The following is a 21,300-nucleotide window of genomic DNA, read 5'->3' on the forward strand; positions in this document are numbered from 1 at the left end:
CCGGGGCCTAAATATCTGAGAATGGACTGTTCCAGTGGTGGGTGACGGGAAGCCAGATTCTCTGCTATGGAACCTCTCTCCAATTGATTTTGGTTAATTTTTATTTATTTAATTTTTATTTTAATTCATTTCCCTATCCACATTTGTTTGCAGGGGATTTACCTACATGTTGCTGCCTTTTGCAGCCCTCTAGCTCTTTCCTGGGCTGTTTTACAGCCTTTTTAGTGCCGAAAAGTTCGGGTCCCCATTGACTTCAATGGGGTTCGGGTTCGGGACGAAGTTCGGATCGGGTTCGGATCCCGAACCCGAACATTTCCGGGATGTTCGGCCGAACTTCTCGAACCCGAACATCCAGGTGTTCGCTCAACTCTAATCTCTAGTTATTATGTATCCAGAAATGAAATAAAAAAATTTCTAGTCAAGACAAGCCTTGTCTGTATGCTATGGGAGGTTGAGTCCCTACACCATAACTACAGCAACTATGAAGGACCCTGCCATATATACTGGTTGGCCATTCATGTGAATTACAGGAAACATCTCACCTGCCTATCACCAAGAGTTGGCCCTGTCTTTAGAGAAGAGCTTGTCTTTGTGCGAAAAACCTTTTATTTCTTCATCTTTATGAGGTAGTACACTAACACATACCAAACTATACAAGGTCCAGACTAGAGATGGTCCAGACTACAGATGAGCGAATCAATTCTAATCGAATCAAATTTTCAAAAAATTCAGGTCTAATCGGAATCCGAACATCTGTTGCTTATTCAGCTCACAAGACCAGACAGATGAAGGAGGATCATGTGACCCCAGTATGTGCATATGCACACCATCAAGCATTTGCCACCAAAAAGTGAAATATTTCCAGACCATCATTTTTTAAACATCATAAACCCTAAAGATCATAATTTTTTTTAATGAGGCTATTTGTTACCACTGGCAGCCATGTGTTTACCCACAGTCATACATGTCACTTAGGGTCCATTCACACGTCCGCAAATGGGTCCACATCCGTTCCGAAATTTTGCAGAACGGGTGCGGACCCATTTATTTTCTATGGGGACGGAATGAATGCGGACAGCACACAGTGTGCTGTCGGCATCCGCATTTGCGGAGCGCAGCCCCGATCTTCGGGTCCGCAGCTCCGCAAAAGATAGAACATGTCCTATTCTATAGGGGTGCCGGGCAGGTGTGTTGCGGATCCGCAATTTTCAGGTCCGCAACGCACCACGGACATGTGATTGGAGCCTTAACTTGACTAATTCTGGCTTGGTGTAAACAGGCTTGAGAGGGGTTGGATACAGTCCTAGGAGATCCCAGATTGTCATGTAGAAGTTTTCAAGGCAATTGGAGGACTTTCGATTCAGGTCAAAGTTAGTTGGACCCAAATCTAATCTAATCCAAATTAAATTTCTAAAAGTTTGCTCATCACTAGCCCAAACATTGGCCAATTCTGAAAAACTTGCCAGAGATTTTGTTACATCTTGACACGTTTTGCGAATTTCATTAAACCTCAAAATAAATGTGCTATGTAAAACTGTAAATAGCAGAAGCAGTCACCAGAACTGTAATACACTGTCCTTATTAACAGCTGCCCAACTGTAGGCAGTTGTAGATGTTAATGATGATAAGTATGTGTGCGGTGGGGACAAATAAACACATTAAACATCAAGCAAATGTTGAAGATCCCAATGAATGTAACAGGATCCCTAATTTTCATGGGCTGGTAAACAACAAAAAATGTGTATATATGTCTATATAATAAAATAAAAAAAATCTGAAGTTATTTATATTCATATTTCTGGCATCGGTGTTGAGATCTTCAGACCAGATTTAGCATCAGCTAGAAATAGTGGCCCACATTTATTATGGTGGCTGTGCCTGAACGCAAACATAATTTGAGCCACCATTTGGTTTTTTGGAGCAATTTGGCCGGTTTAATTTTAGACATATTTAAAGAGAATCTGTCTCCCCGATTTTATACAATTATCTAAAGTGATACATAAATAGTACTGCAGATATAGAGTCCAGATTTATTTATTTTTTCTCCTTACTGCCCCCATTCTCCTGCTGTCAGCACTCAAACCTGCAAAAAACTACACAGTCCGGACCACTGTCCCGTGCTAACTCAATGGAGAGGACTTGTGTGCATGCACGGCAGTCCTGACAATGTATTTTAATGCAGCTTTGAGCACAGACAGTGAGGGAAAATAAAAAATAGTGATCTGGACTTCTGGACTCCATATCTGCAGCATTGCTCAAGTATTACTGTAGATTATTGTCCCAAATCAGGGTGACAGATTCCCTTTAAAAAAGAATAATACATTGTGCCTCCTCTGTCAAGATAGTGTGGCTTCATGGGAAAGGGTCAGGGCTTAAGAATTTACATTTTGTTCCAAAATTCTAGAACAAGATTCTGTTGCCAAGTAAGCCAATCAATAGGGGGATAAAATTAGACTAAAGTACCTTCCTCTGGATAAACTTGCAGGATAACAGGCTGAACTGGATGGACAGATGTTTTTTTTTTTTTCAGCCTTACATACTATGGGGCACATTTATTAAGGCCAGCGTTTTAGACACCGATCTTAATAAAGGCCCTGTGCTGGCGGGGGATCGGCAAAGTTATGAATAGGAGCAAGCCTCTCCATAACTTTGGCACATCCAGTGCCAGTTCTAAATGTAAGACCGCTTCTGAGCCGTCTTCCATTTAGACCAATTTCTATGCCTAAAACAGGTGTAAAAAATTGGTAAATGAGATGGGCCTGCCAGCCCATCCCCTTCCTTGCCCGTACGACACCCACAAATTTACACCTGGCGTGTGTGGGGATAAGTTACACCTCCATCTGCGACTGAAATACCCCTATTTTAGGAATATTTCAGTATAATAAATGACCCCCTGCTTCCATTTTATCATCCAGTCTGAGCCACTGTGATAAATTGGGCAGAGTATTAGACTGCCTGTAGAATTAACTGTATATACTTTAGGCAGGATTAATACTTATGTCAAAGGATATCTATCTATCCATCTATCTATCTATCTATCTATCTATCCATCTATCTATCTATCCATCTATCTATCTATCTACTCTATCTATCTATCCATCCCTCCACATTACTATTCCCAGTCATCCTTGCCATATTAGATACATTCTTTACAGAGATCTCTCCATGGAAAGAAAACAGAGCAGCAAACACTGCACTGAACTTCTACAAGTAACTGCCAATTTAATACTAGGACACATGCATTACTGTGGTTAAATCCATTTCACCTAAATATTAAGTAAAGCTAGCCCTCAAGCAAGACTGTTGCAAGCATATCATAATCTTAAATTCTTTCAAATATTACTAAAAAGAGATCAGCAATCATAGTTCAGATGTCATCTAAGTAAGACTGCATCTTGGAAAGTAGAACAAGTAATACCACAAGATAACATATCTTACGCTGCCATAATGGTATCTTTTTTGTTCGCTGGAAAGCTTGACTGTGAGAGAAAAAAAAGGGAAAATATTTTTTTTTGAAATTGCAAGGAAGTCAGAGTTAAAGCAAGAAGGACTTTTTCTAATCATGCTGAATGCAGATGTTTTGTCTCATTATCTAAGCCATTTGTCAATGTATGAAAACTCGGATCTAGAGAAGCAGCTTCCACCACCACCTCTTCTATACATTTTTTTTTTTTTTCCCTTTCTTGATTATTATTTTTCAGGCTGACTTGAATCAGATTTATACACATTTCAAGCGCTGCGTAACAGTTCTCGTGTCTTAATTGAAGAGGTGACTAAGCCTGAAGGAATTGTGAAGAACGTGATTGAGCAACTGTCTGAAAAATAATAATAATCATTATTGGTGACAGTCTGCATAGACTCTATTTATAAAGTCAGTGAATCTAGAGAAGCAAAGGTTCCACTTGTGTTATAACTATAATTTTTGGATATGTAGAGAAAAAAAAAGAATTGTGCAAAATATTCATATTGTGGTACTCCTAAATAAATATTTAGGTTAGCACAGATATAAGACAGCAGTGTAACATTTGTGAAGACATTGAAATAAATGAATGGGGGCGCTCGTTATTTGGCAATAATATGGACTGCTATATATAAGAACAATTTATTGGTAAATATATATAAAAGATATAAAATCATACGTGGCGTATAAATAGGTTACAACAGGAACGACTGTATACGGCTCTATATATTTGGATATTTTTTGATATACCGGTATGGAAATGATAAGCAGTAGATGTAGACGCAGCTTTGCTCATGAATAAAAAAGTTCCAGCTCACCATACATATCCGATGCATGGAGTGGACCCGTCCTGTCTGTTGCACGACTGATCAATTCTGGAGTCTCCAGCATCCGAAAAAATCAGTGTCGTCTTTATTTAAATTCCAGTTAAAAGTACATAGATAAGAATTATAAAGGTGTATTGAGAAAATAAAAAGTTCCTTCTGGAACAATATAGATAAGATGTTGATCTTCTGTATATAAATCCTGTGATTATCAATGGGATAGTTCATTTTGCCGAAGTTTGTATCAGGCACGCTGGGATGCGTACTGATCCTCACAATATGAGTGTAACTATATGCAGGGTACTTGGCATATATCACCCGTGCACCGGGGAAAATAATGCAGCTTTTTACAGTCCCTGAATTTCAATTGTATCCAAGTTCAAACTTATACATTGGTATATGGGGTAATGTACTTTACCACTCCGCAGTTTCTTCTAAGCTCCGTGGTCAGAGGCTGGCTAAAGGAGCGCGGGATCTAAATTTCACTTTGTCCTGCAAGGACCTGTGTGGCGTCCCACGTGGCCCACAGGTCTCCCCGTGATGTCTCACGTGACTCCTAGAATGGGAAGGAGCTAGGTTCCGTACTCGGAATATGCAAGTTCAATTGTGATCTCCGTTCAGTATTGGTGGTATAGGGGGTTGGTGTTGCCAGGATCTCCCGGAACGGTAACATTAATGTTGCACAGTGTCCCTCTCTCTTCAATACCAGATGTGCCTTGGGGCTAACGATACCCCTTCTTCGGTGGCTGCATTGGGAGTGCTGAGGGGAGTGCACCTGTCCATTCGTGGGTAGGTTGAGTGAGCCACTAACTTTACCGTTTTTTAGCAGTCTAAGGCCTCGTGCACCACGCATCACGGATGCGGACCCATTCACTTGAATGGGGCCAAAATTCCGGAGATGCGGAACGGAGTCACAGAATGGAACACCAGAAGCACTACAAAGTGCTTCCGTGGTGTTTCTTTCTGTTGTTCCGCACCACAAATAAATATGACATGTCAACTATTTTTGCGGTGTGGACAGACCACGGACCCATTCAAGTTGAATTGTTCCGGCCTGCTGCATGGATGTTGCCCGTGCATTAGAGACCACACAGCGGCCGTGTGCATGAGGTCTAACATTGTATCACATGATTTACATTATGTAGTGCATCATCCATTTACTTTGTATTAGGATGGCTACATGTTATGAAGCAGATGTGGACCTGCGGTGCCACTTGAACAGGTTTGTATTTGGCTACCCCTAAGGGTGCTATCTATGTAGCTCCACAATCTTCACACTTTAACCCCTAGACAGGGATCGGGATTCTACTGCAGGGGTCCGCCAGGATGCTACCTCTTGGAGTAGTCACACATGACTGCTGACCCACAAGACTCAAGAGACAATGGTGCGGAGCACCAAGGGATCAGGCATAATTATAGTTAGGGACATGACAGGCAGAGTTCATGCAAAGCAACATGCAGTCCAAGGTTTGGGTGAGCAGCTCAGGATAAGTATGGAAATCAGGCAGAGATCAGGATAGCCAGCAGAGGGTCAAATCAAGAAGTCAGGCAGAAATCAGTACCAGGACGGACTAAACCGTAAAGGCAAAACTTTGCAGGAAACTAGAATCCCATAACACAGAGGAAGGAGCCTTAAATTTCCTGAGGTTGCTAGCGATAGGCGAGGGAAAAACAAAGTGCTCGCTCGCTGACCTTCTAAGAGCCAAAGAAAGCACACAGGAGTCCTACAAACAGTGAGAGACATTGCTGGCAGGAAGCAGGCCTCAGCCTACGAGCAGAATGAATAGGGATGCTACGAAGGATGTTCCCACAGGACAGGGAGTATGGGACCCCTGGAAACATACAGCAGATAAGCATGGCAGTGGCTGTGTCCACCGGAAGGAGTGGAGTGGTGGTGCGTAAGGACCACTGCACACTATGCAAGTAACATACAGATGTAGCACGGGTAGCACTCTAATTTCTTAACTCATCATGTTATCCTAAAACAAAAGCCATTGAAAAGCAATTGAAGGTGTTTGCTTAATGCATTTAGTTTAGATAACACGTCTCAGAAAGCATGTGTGTTAACTGTACTTCATCTGTAACATGTCAAACAGTCATTTTGTGTCGGCTACATCTGAAAATTCTGGACATTTGTCTGTCTACAAAAAATTAATAAAATGTATTTGCGTAACTTCATACAGTATTTACATGTACAGCATACAGAATTAAATACACATGCATACAGTATACTCACACACAGACATTTTTACCTCCATATATTTACAGTATGTACACAAACATACAGTACATATATCTAGATGGGGGGGGGGATATCAAGGGATGTCGTCTGGGGCTGGGTACTAGAGGGACATACTAACAAGAAAATTTGCTTTAGCCAGGGTATTTAGATGGGGCTACTGCATCACAATTAAAGGGGTTATCAACATCATACAACAGCCCTCCCATGTGCCGGGCCCCTCAGAGGGAATCCCCACACCGCCGCTGCTGCTTCTACCTGTACACAGATAAAAAACATCCGGTGACGGGGAAAGGGGAAGGGGGGGAAGTGAAGCAGCCAATGGCAGGCCGGGACAGGGACAAGCCTCCCTAGCGTCACCCGCAATGCTAGGGAGGCTTGTCCCCGCCTGCCATTGGCTGCTTCACCTGACTACGGATATAGGGAGCAGCAGCAGTGCCAGTGCGGGGACCAGGAGCGGTGCAGGGAGCAGGGAGTGGGGTAAGTATATTCCCTCTGAGGAGCCCGGCACATGGGGGGGCTTTAACTTTATCCCCAGGTGAAATCTAGCTACGGCTCTGTATACACATATACATGTACACACTTAGGTTACACGCACACAACCGTGCCGTTTTTTGCGGTTCGCAAAATGTGTGCCTTCCGCAATTAGCAGAACGGGCGGCCCATTGTAGAAATGCCTATTCTTGTCGCAAAACAAAAAAGAATAGGACATGCTATATTTTTTTTGCGGTCCACGGAACGGTGCAACGGGTGCTGTCCGCATCTTTTGCGGCCCTAGTGAAGTGAATGGGTCCGCATCTGAGCCGCAAAACCGGCGGCTCGGATGCAGACCAAAACAACGGTCGTGTGCATGAGGCCTTACACAGATAAATACACACACAAATATTTAATGCATACATATATGCGTGTTCCCCTACTCTTTCTGATATGAAGTATGAGGACATGCAGATGTGTCCACCCTTACCTTTCCTTGAATATTAATGATTCCAATTTTTCATGATACAAATTTACAAAAACAAAATTATGACATGCTATAAAAAATGTTAAACAGGCTATAAAGCACTGACCATTGAGTGGTCATGCTTAGAAACATATAGCATAGACATCTTGTGACATAATATTGCAAAATCATGTTTTTTTTTTCAAACCTGGTCATCTCTGTCACACATCTGGGGATACAATATGTTTAGGCAAAAAGGAAAGAATGGACACAACTGTATGCTTGACAATTTGCCAATGACATGTATGATCAGGAGTTATTGAAATATTAATTAATCAAAGGGGTTGGGGGACTTTCAAGTCAGCAACCATGCAGAGAAAAACGTGCTTACCTGATCCCTGCTACAGGGTTCCGGGTCCCTTGGTTCCACCGCTACCACTTCTGTTCTCTGGTCCCTTTTGATGGAGGTCACATGTGCTGCTGCAGTCAATAACTGCCTGCAGTGGTGATGCATCCCATATGCATCATAACAATATGTTGCATTGGATGACATATCACTACTGCGGACAGTCATTGAGTGCAGAGGCACATGTGTGCCCCCTCATCAAACTGGAAGCTGACAAGAAGGACAAGAACTCAGCAATAGGGGAACCAAAGAATCTGTAACCCTGAAGCAGAGAACACATACCCAAAATTGGGAAAAGGTAGACAACCCTTTTAAGATTACAGAAATCTGTAAAGTATGGATTGTGTGATGGGGCACGGCACACTTTTTTATTTTCACATTAGCAGTATGAAGAGAACAAACCTCTGTATGCCACTATATAAAACTTGAGGCTTACGGGGGTCCCTGTACGACACTGGTCCACGGATAGCTATAGGTGACATAGTCATATACCCCTATAACACATGTTCTGTATGATCAGCTGATGTCAGATTTCCACAGACAGATCTGTACAATTTGGTTACTCTCGTCTCCAGAGTAAGTTGATATTGCTGGTTTTATTTGCATTTGCCTCTGCTGTCGTTGTCCATTGGCTTGCAAGACACCTCATTTTTTATAATAAGTTGAAGAATCACCCACATTTGGAACAAGAAGCCTAGAAAATCCTATCCCTTTATAACTCCATAAATTTCTATGTTAATATTCCAGGAGAGAATAGTCTGTTGAAAGCAAATCATTTGAGATTTCTATTTTTGTGATATTTAGTTGACATTTGACATTTGCAATGGTGTTTGGTCCAATCCTTAGAAAATATGTACTGCACTGCGCAATCCATCCACTCCATGTCATCGGATGCTTATCTAGTTTGTTCTGTTGCACAAGGCATTTATTAGATTTTAACAAGCATTGCAAAGAATCGTGTAGCAATGTATTACACTATCCAGCTTAAGTTCATTGACCTTTCAATAATTGTCTGCTCCTTCTAATTCTCTGATTATATCTGTCTACTACCCAGAATGCTAATTAACATTAGAATAGTTTTCTCATGCCAAAGTGTTTATCTGCTTGATTAGTTTAGACAAAAAAATAGTCTTTTTTTAAAAAAATTTATTACATATCTATGTAAGAGCCTTGAGAGAAAATCTAAATTGTAATTACAGATGTATTCTTCTTTAACCTGAGTTGTGTGGGTTGAGATGACCAGGTTGATTAGCATTTAAAAAAAAAGCATGAATTTATGATACTCTGCCACAAGATGTCTATCCTGCATATGTCTATGTGTGGCCACCCATTGGTAGTGCTGTGAATTACAGCCTTCCGTGTTTCCTGTTAACATGTTGTGATATTGTATTGAATTGGTTTCATGAGAAATTAGAGTCTCTTAGTCAAATTCCAGCTTTGGCTAGGGTAGACACATATTTATAGCTCCAAAGAAGCTCAGAATGTCAAGCTGTGGTGGCGTGGGATTGCATTTTCATATGCAACTAAATGTATTATTAGCATTTTGATGACCATAGTCAAGATTACGAAGGCACACACAAAAAAAATTAAAAATAACTGTAGACTAACTGTATACTGCACTAAGCCATGCCGGTTTTATCTTTCTGATTGGAAAGGTCCAAATCCCCTCCATGGACACAGATTTATAGAGTAGCATACTAGCGGCTACCACTGGGTGGAGTCTAGGAGCCTATTGCAAACTGGAGCGGATTAATAGTACCAATCCTATAGATGGCATAAACTTAGAAGAGCTACCCAGACCCACACCAAATTTATCTGAGGGGCTTAAGCTGGATCAGAAATTTAGTGAATGACGAAACACTTGGTTGGCTTCGTTGTCAACAGAATTTTACAGTATGTCAGAAATGTGGTGCAATTGGGGAGCAAAATGATGTACCATGGTCCACACTCCTTTTTAAGGCAAGGCACAGATAATTTCTCTTAAAGGGTTTCTGTCACCAGATTCAACACTATTAAGCTAGCTGACATTATCAATGTGCCAGAGGAAAAGACGCTCGCAGGCTGCCAGCTTCCTCACCGCGCCTGCGCCGAATGCTAAACGGCGCAAGATTTCACCAGAGCACAGGGCTGGCAGACAGATGTGAGTGCTGCCTGGCCCTGTCAATCAGGATTTGGAGGGATGCTCCTTTTGGCTAATTAGCATATTTTAACAGTTCGATTTCTGGCGTAACGGGGGCATAGCTAAAAGTAGGAATAGGCTAGTTAGGTTTAGCTGACATTAGCACATCGTTAATGTCAGCTAGCTTAATAAGGTTAAATCTGGTGACAAAAACCCTTTAAACTAGATGTGACAAATTGCACCATGTTTTGGTGCAATTTACCCCCAGTTCTAGATGTACTCCTCTTAGAAAATCTGGGTTACTATACATACAATGAGGATAAAGGGGCTGTCTAGATTTTTTTTTTATTATGGACTAAAAGGGTTCTTTTTTTAAAGTCATAATCACCACCGCTGATTCTCTATTGCTCCAATGCCCTGCTGGTCTTTGCTTCATGTCATCTCTTGACATACAGGAAATGCCCACCTAGCCAATGACTGGTTGAGGTTTTCTGTATGTCAGGAAGTAGATACCCAGTAAGCATTGGAACAGGACTCTCCGGTAGTCAGCTCCCTCTAGTGGCTGTTGCAGAAAGCAAGACTTTTAATTTTAAATCTAAAATGATTGTGACTGGTATAAAACATACTGTTCTCATTACTTTAATTGAATCCAGTTTCACAGTTTAGATTGTATTATGTAATTATAACTTAAACAAAAGTGTAAAGGGAATCTGTGCCTTATACGGCAGTAGACGCTGAACAGATTAGAAAATATTCATTGTAGCTTACATTTTATTGATATAAATTCCTTCTCATTCTGGGCTTAGGAGTCCAGTGGGCGGAACTACCTAATAATTAACAACAGATATTAATAATTGTCTATCACTAAGTAGGACCACCCATTGGGCTTCTGAGTATAGAAAGTGCAAGAATTTAAGGGGCTATCAGTCAACTAAAATTGATGACCTATGCTGTAGATAGGTCATAAATATCAGATTGGTGGAGGTCCGACACTGGCCAATTAGTTAGAATAGGCCAGTGCACTATGTACGCTGTGGCCTCTTCCTAGGACATTTGATGCCACCGCACATAAGTCACATGGCGTAGTTGCAGCTCAGTCTCATTCAAGTCAATGGGGCTGAGCTGCAATACCAAGCACAGCTGCTATACAATGTGCAACGTGCTGCTTAGAATGCTGCCAAGAGCTCCAGTTAGGAAGGAGGCTCCCTGAAACAGCTTATCGTCAGGGGTGCCGTGAATCCGACCCCCGCCAATGTGATAATGATGGCTTATCCTGAGGATAGGTCATCGTTATCAATTCCTGGATAACCCCTTTAGGTGTATAAAATGCAAGTTCCCACAACACTTTGGAGACCACATGATGCATAACTTTAATGTGACAGTATTAATGTTCCGTTTGAGACTCATAATTTTTTTCTACCATTACAGACATACCCGTATGAGGATCAATAGAAAAATAAGGTTGGCCTTCCAATATGCTGTAAACCAATTTTGCGCTGTTTCCATACACTGGGTCATCGGCATCTGTTGCTGTTACCCTGGTAACTGATGTACCTGTGAAAAATAGACACAAAAGGTTAAATATTATAACATTTTTAATGGTCAATGAAATGTTTGCATCTTTTAATAGTTTTCCATTTAATAGAAAAATATGATAAATATGAAACTTATAATCTAGAAAATCTGGGACCTGAATGGCATTTTGTTAGGTATACTCGTCTTCACTTTGGGGGCCCTGTTCTATCTATCTTTGGAAAAATTTGGTTCAATCAGAATATATTAACAGCAAATTACGTAAAAAAAACTGCTATTTCCTGGCTCCAGAGAGCCTTTATAGCGGTGTAGAACACTGTGCCTTGCAGTAGCACGCATAGGTAGTGAAATAATATGGTGAGACCGTATGACATGCAAATGACAGGCGTCGCTGTTAGAATCACTGCACACTTCACTTATTTGGGTGGTCATGGGGCCAAAACTGACCAAATAACTCAAGTATGAACTTACAGGTCGATGTTAGCGCCAAGAATCGCCAGCTGATTCCACATAGATGTCTACAGAACCTGTTGTATTAAATGCTTATACAAGTAGAGCCCCCCGACAGAGTGTAGTGGGTGTCAGCAGTAAGTTTGTGTTGACGTCACTGATTATTTTGCCCTTACTCTGATCCATCAGAACAATAACCCCCAAAAAACTGATTCAATCTGTTGAGCATCCACCTTCACTCGTTCAGCATTTGGTCAGTAATCCATCAGTATTGCTAATGCCCAATAAAAAATGTAGATCCAAAACAGAGATGACACGTGAACGGAATAGTAGCATGTCTTCTGTGTTTTGTACCTACTCCCGCTTTTGGCTACCAAATCACAAGGCAATTATTATTATTATAGAAAAAACAACGTTTATTTAACAAACAGGACATTAATTAAACACACATAAAATACAGCACAGAAGGGGCAAAACCACAAGATTTAAAAGAGAAACTGGAAAAAAAAAGTGCTTCATCAACAAGAATGGATTGACAACCAGTGTCTGGGTGACCATGATTGTAATGCATATTGATCATGAAATGTATGGGGTTATGGCTGATAACTGGAGGACAGTCCAGCAAACATGCCGACTCCAGCACATTCCAAATACACGTACAGTGCAGGCTACACAATCACAGCTGGAAGGTAACTGGTCGGTACAGGCAACACCCGAAAATCTTAATAAATAAGTCTTAGTATGTGCAGGTCTCATAGCCGCTGTAACAGAATGGTAAGAAGTGGTATAACATGTAGTAAGCACTGCACAGGTCATGTCTAAGACATGTAAGACGGCCAGCTCCGTGATGAATCCAAGCACTCGGGATACCACAGATGCCGTCACCTTGATGCGCTGGGATACTGATAAATGGATTCTAAAGTGTCAGAAGAACTGCGAATAAAGACATTGGAATAAATTGTCCACTTCCTCCAACGTGACCTCGTCCTTTGATTTATGAATATCATTCCATAAAGTCTTGAAGTCCTCTGCATGGCTGGCATAAGAAATGTCCACGCGAGAAAACAAGCTCTGTGGCCGACACTGATCCAGACACGTCATACCCAGTCCATTTCGCTGCTAGCCATGTAAGTCCTGAGAACTGATCACCAGCTTACCGAAACAACAGTCAAGGTTTCTTTGGAACCACGTCCCTACGATAGCCGTGAGCGCCTCGGAGCCATTATACAGGAAGAGCGGGAGGCAAGTAAATGTCTTTGATAACACCTCCAATAGATCATCCTCTGTGTACATCCACAGAACCTGTGAACTTGTACCGCACAATCTGGTCCTCTGTGCTTGCCTTGGTGAGAGGAAGCTAGGATGAAATCTGTATGAGCACAGCCAGTGGATCTCTGTCCTTTCTTTTGAGTCCAGGTAAACATGAACATTTTGCTTTTAGGTTAAGCTCTTAGCCCAGCTATGTGGGCAGAGAGATGCTTGGAATACTCTTTCAGTCTGGTGTATGGGATTTCTTGGTCAGAGGACTGTTTTGTTTGTTGTCAGTAATTATCCCAAGGGTCCTAGCAAGGGCCCAAGTGTGTGTTTATTATACATCGGTGTCACACTGTACAGAGTTCATTGTTTTTGAAGGAGCAAAGCAGCCTGTGACGTATCAAGAGTTTCCTACAAGGGGGCGCACTGCGGGATTTTTCTTTTAGAGACCGTCGACGTGCAGAGGTCAACCTTCCGGGAGGATACCTTGAACTGTGAAAATGACTACTCCTTTGTGCCGATGACTTACTTATGGGGTTTAACACCCTATCGGTTGGTGTTTGCATATCCTTGCAATAAATTATGTTTCCGTTCACTGACTGTAAACAGAGATCTTGACAGAAAAATGTATCAAATTCTGCCACCATCTTTCTAGTTGCCACGTGTCCAGTCCCCTGACCAGCCAGATTTGCCAGCATCTGTTCCAGGACATGAAGCAGTGGAATGATGTTGTTCAGTCTGTAGTCCTGGCGACTGACAAATAACGTGGCCTCCTCAAAGAGCCTGAGCAAACGGCAGGTGTCACGCATGAGCTGCCACTGGCTGAAATCAAAGTTACACAGGAGACTATTCCTGTCCACTTGGATCATCAAGCAATTGTTGATGGCCTTTCTCTGTTCGTATAGTCGGTCCAACATAATTTCCATAATTTCCAATGGAAATGTCGCATATCAGCCTATGTTGGGGGAAGGAGGGTGTGCTTTGCAGTGTACGAGTGGCTGAAGTGCATACAAAGTTTCCTGGCCATTATTAGGATGTCTTGCAGATAGGTGGAAGACTTCAGGAACCGCTTGGCAACCAGGGTGCATGGCTCAGCCCTCCTTGACACTGTGCCGACACCATGTTCTTCCCGTTGTCGGCCACCATGGTTCCAATTTTCAGTTGTTGTGGAAAAAGCCAGGATTTGATTTCTTGCTGAAGGACACTGAGCAGTTCAGCCCAGGCAAACCAGGTTCAGAACAGCGTGAAAGTGATGAGAGGATTCGCACATGGCTTGCATACACTACATGCTTCCAACATAATTATTGGATCTCTACATGAAAAAAATTTATTTGGTGTAAATCGCGTGAGGGGCATAATTGGAGACATTGACTTCACAAGAGATTGTGAGTCGGAGCTTGCTTTGAAATTAAAAAGTTCACCACAGGGTAATTTGGCCCATACAGCAAAAGGAGGTGTCCAGTCAGCCATCAATTTTCCCAAAAAAAGCACATTTCACAAAACAAATTTTGCCACTACATAATTCGGCCCATACCACAAAAGGAGGTGTACAATCACCCATACATTTTTCCGAAAAAAAGCCAGTGTCACATAAAAAATTCCACCACTAAATAATTCGGTCCATTCCACAAAAGGAGGTGTACAATCACCCATACATGTTTTTAAAAAAAAGCCAGTTTCAAATAACAAATTTCACCACTACGTAATTCTGCCCATATCGCAGAAGGAGGTGTACAATCACCCATACATTTTCCCAAAGAAAGCCTGTGTCACATAACAAATTTCACCACTACGTAATTCGGCCCATACCGCAAAAGGAGGTGTACAATAACCCATACATTATCTGAAGAAAAGCCAGTTTCACATAACAAATTTCCCCACTACGTAATTCGGTTCATACCGCAAAAGGAGGTATACAATCCCCCATACATTTTTACGAAAAAAACACATTTGAAATAAAATTTCACCAATGAAAGGATAATGGAATCCGGTTCATACAGAATAAAGTCTACAATCAACCATAAATTTTCCCCTAAAAAGCCTGTTTCACATAAAAAATTTCACCACTATGTAATTCAGTCCATACCACAAAAAGTGCTTCACCACATATAACTGCACCACTGAACGGCAATTAGGCCCTAATTTTTGACTACTTTTACACTACACAAAAGGCTTTTCACCAGATAAGTGTAACGCTGGAAGGCAAATATATTTTTATTTCGCTACTAGTAATACATGGCAAACTGGGCTTTAGAATATATCCCTGTACCACAGAACGGCATTAAGGTCCAATTTTTTTTCCTACTTTTATACAAAAGGCTTTCAACAGATAAGTGCAATGTTGAGCAGCGAACATATTTTTATTTCACCAGTAATACATGGCAAACTGGGCTTTAGAATATATCACTGCACCACTGAGCGACAAAGATATTTTTCCTTTTTCCACTAATACACGCAAAAAGGGCTTTAAAACAGATAACTGCACCCCTGAGCGGCAAATATCTTTTTTCACTAATACAGGCCACAAAAGGCTTTACAAAAGATAACTGCACCACTGAGTGGCAAATATATTTTTTATTTTTCCACTAAAACAGGGAAAAAAGGGCTTTAGAACAGATAACTGCACCACTAAGCGGCAAATATATTTTACGTTTGCCACTAATACACAACAAAAAGGGCTGTAATTTTTGCAATTTTTCGTAGAAATATTTCCTTGTAATAACCCCTGTTAATGCCTGTATCAAACAGCATTTGTACCCTAATAATAATTTTTGGTGGAATTACAGACCTGTATAATGGCAATTTGGATCCCCAGTCAGTGCAGCAAGGTGTAATAGGAATGTTCCTATTACCCAGGCATGTCACCTCCCCTACTGAACCCTGTTCAACAGAAATGCTGTGGAGTGATTCCTCCCTATCCTTTCGCTACACATTGAATAATCTTTCCCTGCACTTGTAAATCATTTTTTCTTAGCACAATGAAGTTTTTTCAATCACTGTACCTACCGTCTGCAGGCGTCTCTCCCTGCACTAAGTACGCTGGTGAATGGCCGAATCTTAGATGGCTGCCGTATTTATAGGGCTGTGACATCATAGGGCTGGCTGGCTGCTCATTGGCTGCATGCATGGCATTGTGGGTGATCCTGCCTTTCCAGAGTTACTTGCCCATGTCCTCAAACATGCAGCAGCCATTTTAGGAAAAAATTAAGTGTGAATAAATTTGAAAATCTAATTTTTCCTGAAATTCGAATCGAATTCCACTTCGTCAGCTTTGATTTGCTCATCTCTAATAATAACAATTGGAGATGAGCAAAGTTTTTAAAAATTTGATTTTGACAACAAATTTGATTTGTTCTGAATTAATTAGCCACAGATCGCTACCGTATGTTAAAACCCTACTAAGCCTATCAATGGGACCATTTTTAATGGCCGCTTAGACAGAATTGCACCCGTCTAATGGCTATTAAAATCGATAATATGCTAGTGCAATATGACTTTCTGGGTTTAAAAAAAAATTACTCACCTCATCCACTTTCATAGGCAGTCCGCTCCTCTCTTGAGTAGAAAAGACCTGTCGAAGGACCTGCGCTGAGCATGATGACATTACCACATGCTTCCAGCATGATCACATGGTGATGTCATCACGCTCAGCACAGGTCCTTTAGCAAGTCTTTTCCACTTAAGGGAGGAGCAAAGTGGGTGAGGTATTTTTCATTTTCTATTCTTTATAAGACAACTTTAGCCACCATTTTAGGAAAAATTATTAGTCACCATGAAGTGCAAGGAAATTCAGCGTTGCAGCGAATTAATATTCTCCCAAACTTTGGATTAAATTCTGCTTCAGCTGCTTCAATTCGCTCAACACAGAGATGGGCGAGGTTCTCAAAAATTTGATTCGGCTACGTCGCCTATTTTATTTGCTTTGTGACAAATTACTTAGTCGCAGAGCACATTTATTTGTGAGTAGTGGGCGCAATGGTGGGGAACGGCGCCCCCCCGATCATTTCGTGTTCATTACTGATAGAGGCATCTGAGATGACTACTGAGGGCTGTCAGGGGTTAATATGTAAAAAAATGAAATACTCAATTTGATCGCAAAGAGTCCGCCGAAGTCATCTTGATTGAAAATCCAGCATGAAATCTCACACAGTGCTTGATGCTGACCGATGTAGTGGCATCACATGTGATAGTGTATGAGATTTTGTGTGGGATCTTCAATCAAGATGGCCATGGTGGCTTCGCGACAAATTGAATTTTCGATTCATCAACTCTACTACTAATAATAATGTATTACACATTGAATTATTTTATATATATTGTATACAGTATATTAGTTTCAGTAATATTGGTCTTTGGAAGGAATATGTGACTTAACTACTGCTGTGATTAAAGATTTATCAATTTGTTGAAAGACGCAAGTAGTATTTTATTAGAATTATTGATCATGAATAAACCTTCACATTAGACATAAAGACGTGGTTTTATTAAGGCTTTATTGATCAGTTAAAGGTGTTTGCTTCTGTAATGATTATTGACATTGATTAGATCAACAGACGTCAGACGGAGATGAACATTTTTGAAAATATTCATTTTACGCTGAGGAGTCGAGGTGAAAACTCAGATAATAGTGGCTTGTAAGAAACCTCTGATGGTAAAGTCTTTATTACTTATTTTTCTGACTGATGCCATTAAAGACTGTATTTTACCACCTTAAAGGGATTTCCAGGACTCACAAATGTGGCAGATTTACTAATCCTATAGATGTGGTAAACTTAGACATGTGAAATCCCCAAAACAACACTGACTATTGTTATTATAAGTTTTTAGAATCATTTTACCAAAATTTGCTTTAAAGTTACTAATTCTTGAAGATCAGTTAATAACAGCTGACATAATAGTTTTTTGTATTTCTGGAACTGATCCCTTGTTCCGTGTAGTATATAATTAATTTGCGATAAGAGCCTATTCAGTTATTCAAGTTGTCATCTAATCATTTTAGCAAGTAGCTTAATGAAGCTGCATCAAAATGTACATCTTATCTATTAATGAGTATTCTAGATAAAGCTTAAATTATTAGTCCATCTGTGGATGGTCCATGTGCTAAACCAAGTTCATTTTTTTTATCATTTTATGTTTCAAATAATAATTTTTGTCCTTGGATAAACAAAGTTATGTAGAGGTGCCGTTCTCTACGTAACCTCGGTTGTGCGACATGACTCCCTTGCAGGAGTAGCTTAAGGCTATTTTTCACGCCATAAACTGGCGTGGAAAAGGATGAATAAGACGGGCCGGCCTGACCTTTTCCGTCACTTCAGAAAAGAGGCATGAGTGGGGAAAAGTCACAGATTTTGACGCAAAACACCTCACAAATGTAACAAATATAAAAAATGCCTCACTTAGTCTTTTCCCAGGAATGAAAGTCATATACCTGTATATTACAGACAAAACTTCTCTAGTATGAGATGCCATGGAAGGTTGAAATACTTGAAATGTAATAAGGGGTACTTTAAGCTGCATGCTCAGTCCTCTGATGGATTTCTGAAGGAGAACCTTGTTAGTCAGGGGCTCTTCTCCAATCAGTGGAGCTGAAATGTTCTGCCACCCTGAACTCTACTTACGTTGCACACTCTTTTAAGTCTTTACATTTGGCTTCTTATATGGTAATAATTTGAATTGATTATGTTGATTGTTCCACTATATCAGCATGTGTCTTGTAATGTCTAAGAACATATGGACATGATAGACGCAGGTTTCATATCACATATTCTCATACCATAATCCATAAGACCGAGAGCTGCAAAGAAGATCTCTTGATGCTGCACAATCAGCATGTCTATAGGTAATGCAATCAGCTAGTCTATTGAATGGCTGTTATGTAGTACCACATATTACTTGAAGCTTGAACCATTGATTGTTGGATTTTCATATCCAGGATCACTCCTGTCTAGCCAATAAGGTGCTGACGTCACTGGGAATATCCTTGGAAAAAAGGGATGCAAATGAGCTCTTAACAAGCTCTGTCTCTAATGCCACCAGTAACCCAGTTAAAAAGGTTGTCTCATTATGGACAATGGGGGCATATCGCTAGGATATGCCCCCACTATCTTATAGGTGCGGCTATTTCCATTGGCACCATAGAAATGTCCAATTCAAAGGCAGAAAGAAGTGTCTTGGAATACAAAATGCACGGCATACACCAGGAAGTCTGACAAGCAATGCGGCCATCTTGGGTGGCTGAAGAGAGCCCCGGGCAATGGCAGATCTGCAGCTAAAAATTTGAATAGGAGGGCACCATGTAAGTGTTCGATTTTTTCTTAGTTAATGTGATTTTATTTTATTATTTTTTTTAACCAGAGCATGGATGTCAAACTCATGCCCCTCCAGATGTTGCAAAACTACAACTCCCATCATTCCCTGATAGCTGTAGTATGCCCAGGCATGATGGGAGTTGTAGTTTTGCAACAGCTGGAGGGCCACGAGTTTGACATCCCTGAACCAGAGGGTCGTGCTTTAAGTCATTGTGGGCCTCTTTGTTAACTCTGAGAAGTTCAGATTGCAGATAATGACTTTGTCACACAGCAACAAATATGTCAAGGAGACAAAGTTTTTAAAGAAATAACAGTTTTTTTAATGTATTAGTAATGTATTTATATGACTTTACAAAAGGGCAAGGTATTTACGTTCTGGGACTTTTCTTTTTAAATACTTTAAGAGCCTTTAAGACTCACAACTCTATTCTTTCTCACTGTATGTTAATAGGTACTGTCCTCTCCGGAATCTGAATTCAACAATTTACTTCAACCTTGACCTCTGTTATTGCTTTTCAGCAGAACGTCAGGAGCAATTATCTGGTAGAAGAAGTGTCAACCACAGGGAGTATTGCATAATTATATCGTTGCTATCATGTCTTAGAAAACCTGTGTATGTATAATTATCCATCAGTAGAGGCCAGGAATAACATTGGTATGAGCGCTCTACTTATAATGCATGGATTTTCCATGTATGGCTTTAAAAGTGCTGAGTGTGTGATATTAGACAAGGCTAATTTGCGTAGATTTATATACATTTTTCTATTTTTTCTCCTCAGGTCACAGAAAGTATAGGAAAACTATTGTACAGATGTTCTCAAGGGTTATGTAATCAAATTGCTATTCATTTTAAAGAAGCTTCAGGGAAAATTGATGGATGCTAGAAAATTAAACCATGTAAGCAGCTAAAATTGTGTAAAAAATATACAGCGAAAAATGCTTCTGTGAAATGGAAGTCAAATGAAGTAAATTAAGGCCAAACCCGCATTTTTTTTATTGCAGCAGAATAACATGAACCTTATCTTGGTGCCTTCAAACAATATAAAAATGTACATCAAAATGGACTACTGAAGTTTACTAAGCCTTCACCCCTGGATGCTAGTTTATGTCACTTCTTAACTTGCACTGTGTAGACTGGAAGCCTTGCCAGCAGTCATATCATTATCATCAAGGGTAAGATAACAAAGAAAAGTAGCAACTCTATTATAAACCCAGGGGCATATGACACATGATGTTGCTCACTACATTCTACCATAACATGAAGTTAGCATGTCATTTTCTGATTGTTTTATCTTCACGGACAAATCTTTCAAGCTGCTATTGGAGTTGCCAAAACAGATCCCCATAATTATATAAAGAAAACATAATACAAAAATAAGATCAGAAAATAAAAATAAGTAAGAAATAAGATTATTATTTTTTTGCAATAAAAACAAAGCAACACTTCCCCTTTGTTGCTTCCCCAGACACACCGCCACCTCGATCCATGGGGTATGTCTTGTATTGTAGCTCAATTTCCTTTAGGTGAACAGGGCTGAGCTACAATACTAGACACAACCGAAAATCCCTTTAAAACAACACACAGCATATTTATCTAGCATTTTGTAGACAAAAAAATTGCTAATTCATGATGATTAATGAAAAAACGTATTGCAAACAGATATTTTTGTGAACAAATTGCAAAGATGTTTTACTCATCTCCACAGCTTCCTCTCCCCTGCTGTTCCAATGCTGCTCCGGTCCCCACAGCTCACCAACTCCTGTCCC

The 21,300-nt window shown here is 40.5% G+C and overlaps 1 protein-coding gene across 1 annotated transcript in view; it reads right to left on the reverse strand.

The window, feature by feature from the left end:
• The window catches only part of LOC122920383 (cadherin-8-like), a 391,866-nt gene that overhangs the window by 173,445 nt on the left and 197,121 nt on the right, over positions 1-21,300 (reverse strand). The window contains exon 3 of the mRNA XM_044269837.1: positions 11,423-11,542. Within this exon, the coding sequence (XP_044125772.1) occupies positions 11,423-11,542 (120 nt within the window). The remainder of the gene's footprint in view (positions 1-11,422; positions 11,543-21,300) is intronic.

The sequence above is a fragment of the Bufo gargarizans genome, chromosome 10 (genome assembly GCF_014858855.1).
Source record: "Bufo gargarizans isolate SCDJY-AF-19 chromosome 10, ASM1485885v1, whole genome shotgun sequence".
Taxonomy (NCBI): Eukaryota; Metazoa; Chordata; class Amphibia; order Anura; family Bufonidae; genus Bufo; species Bufo gargarizans.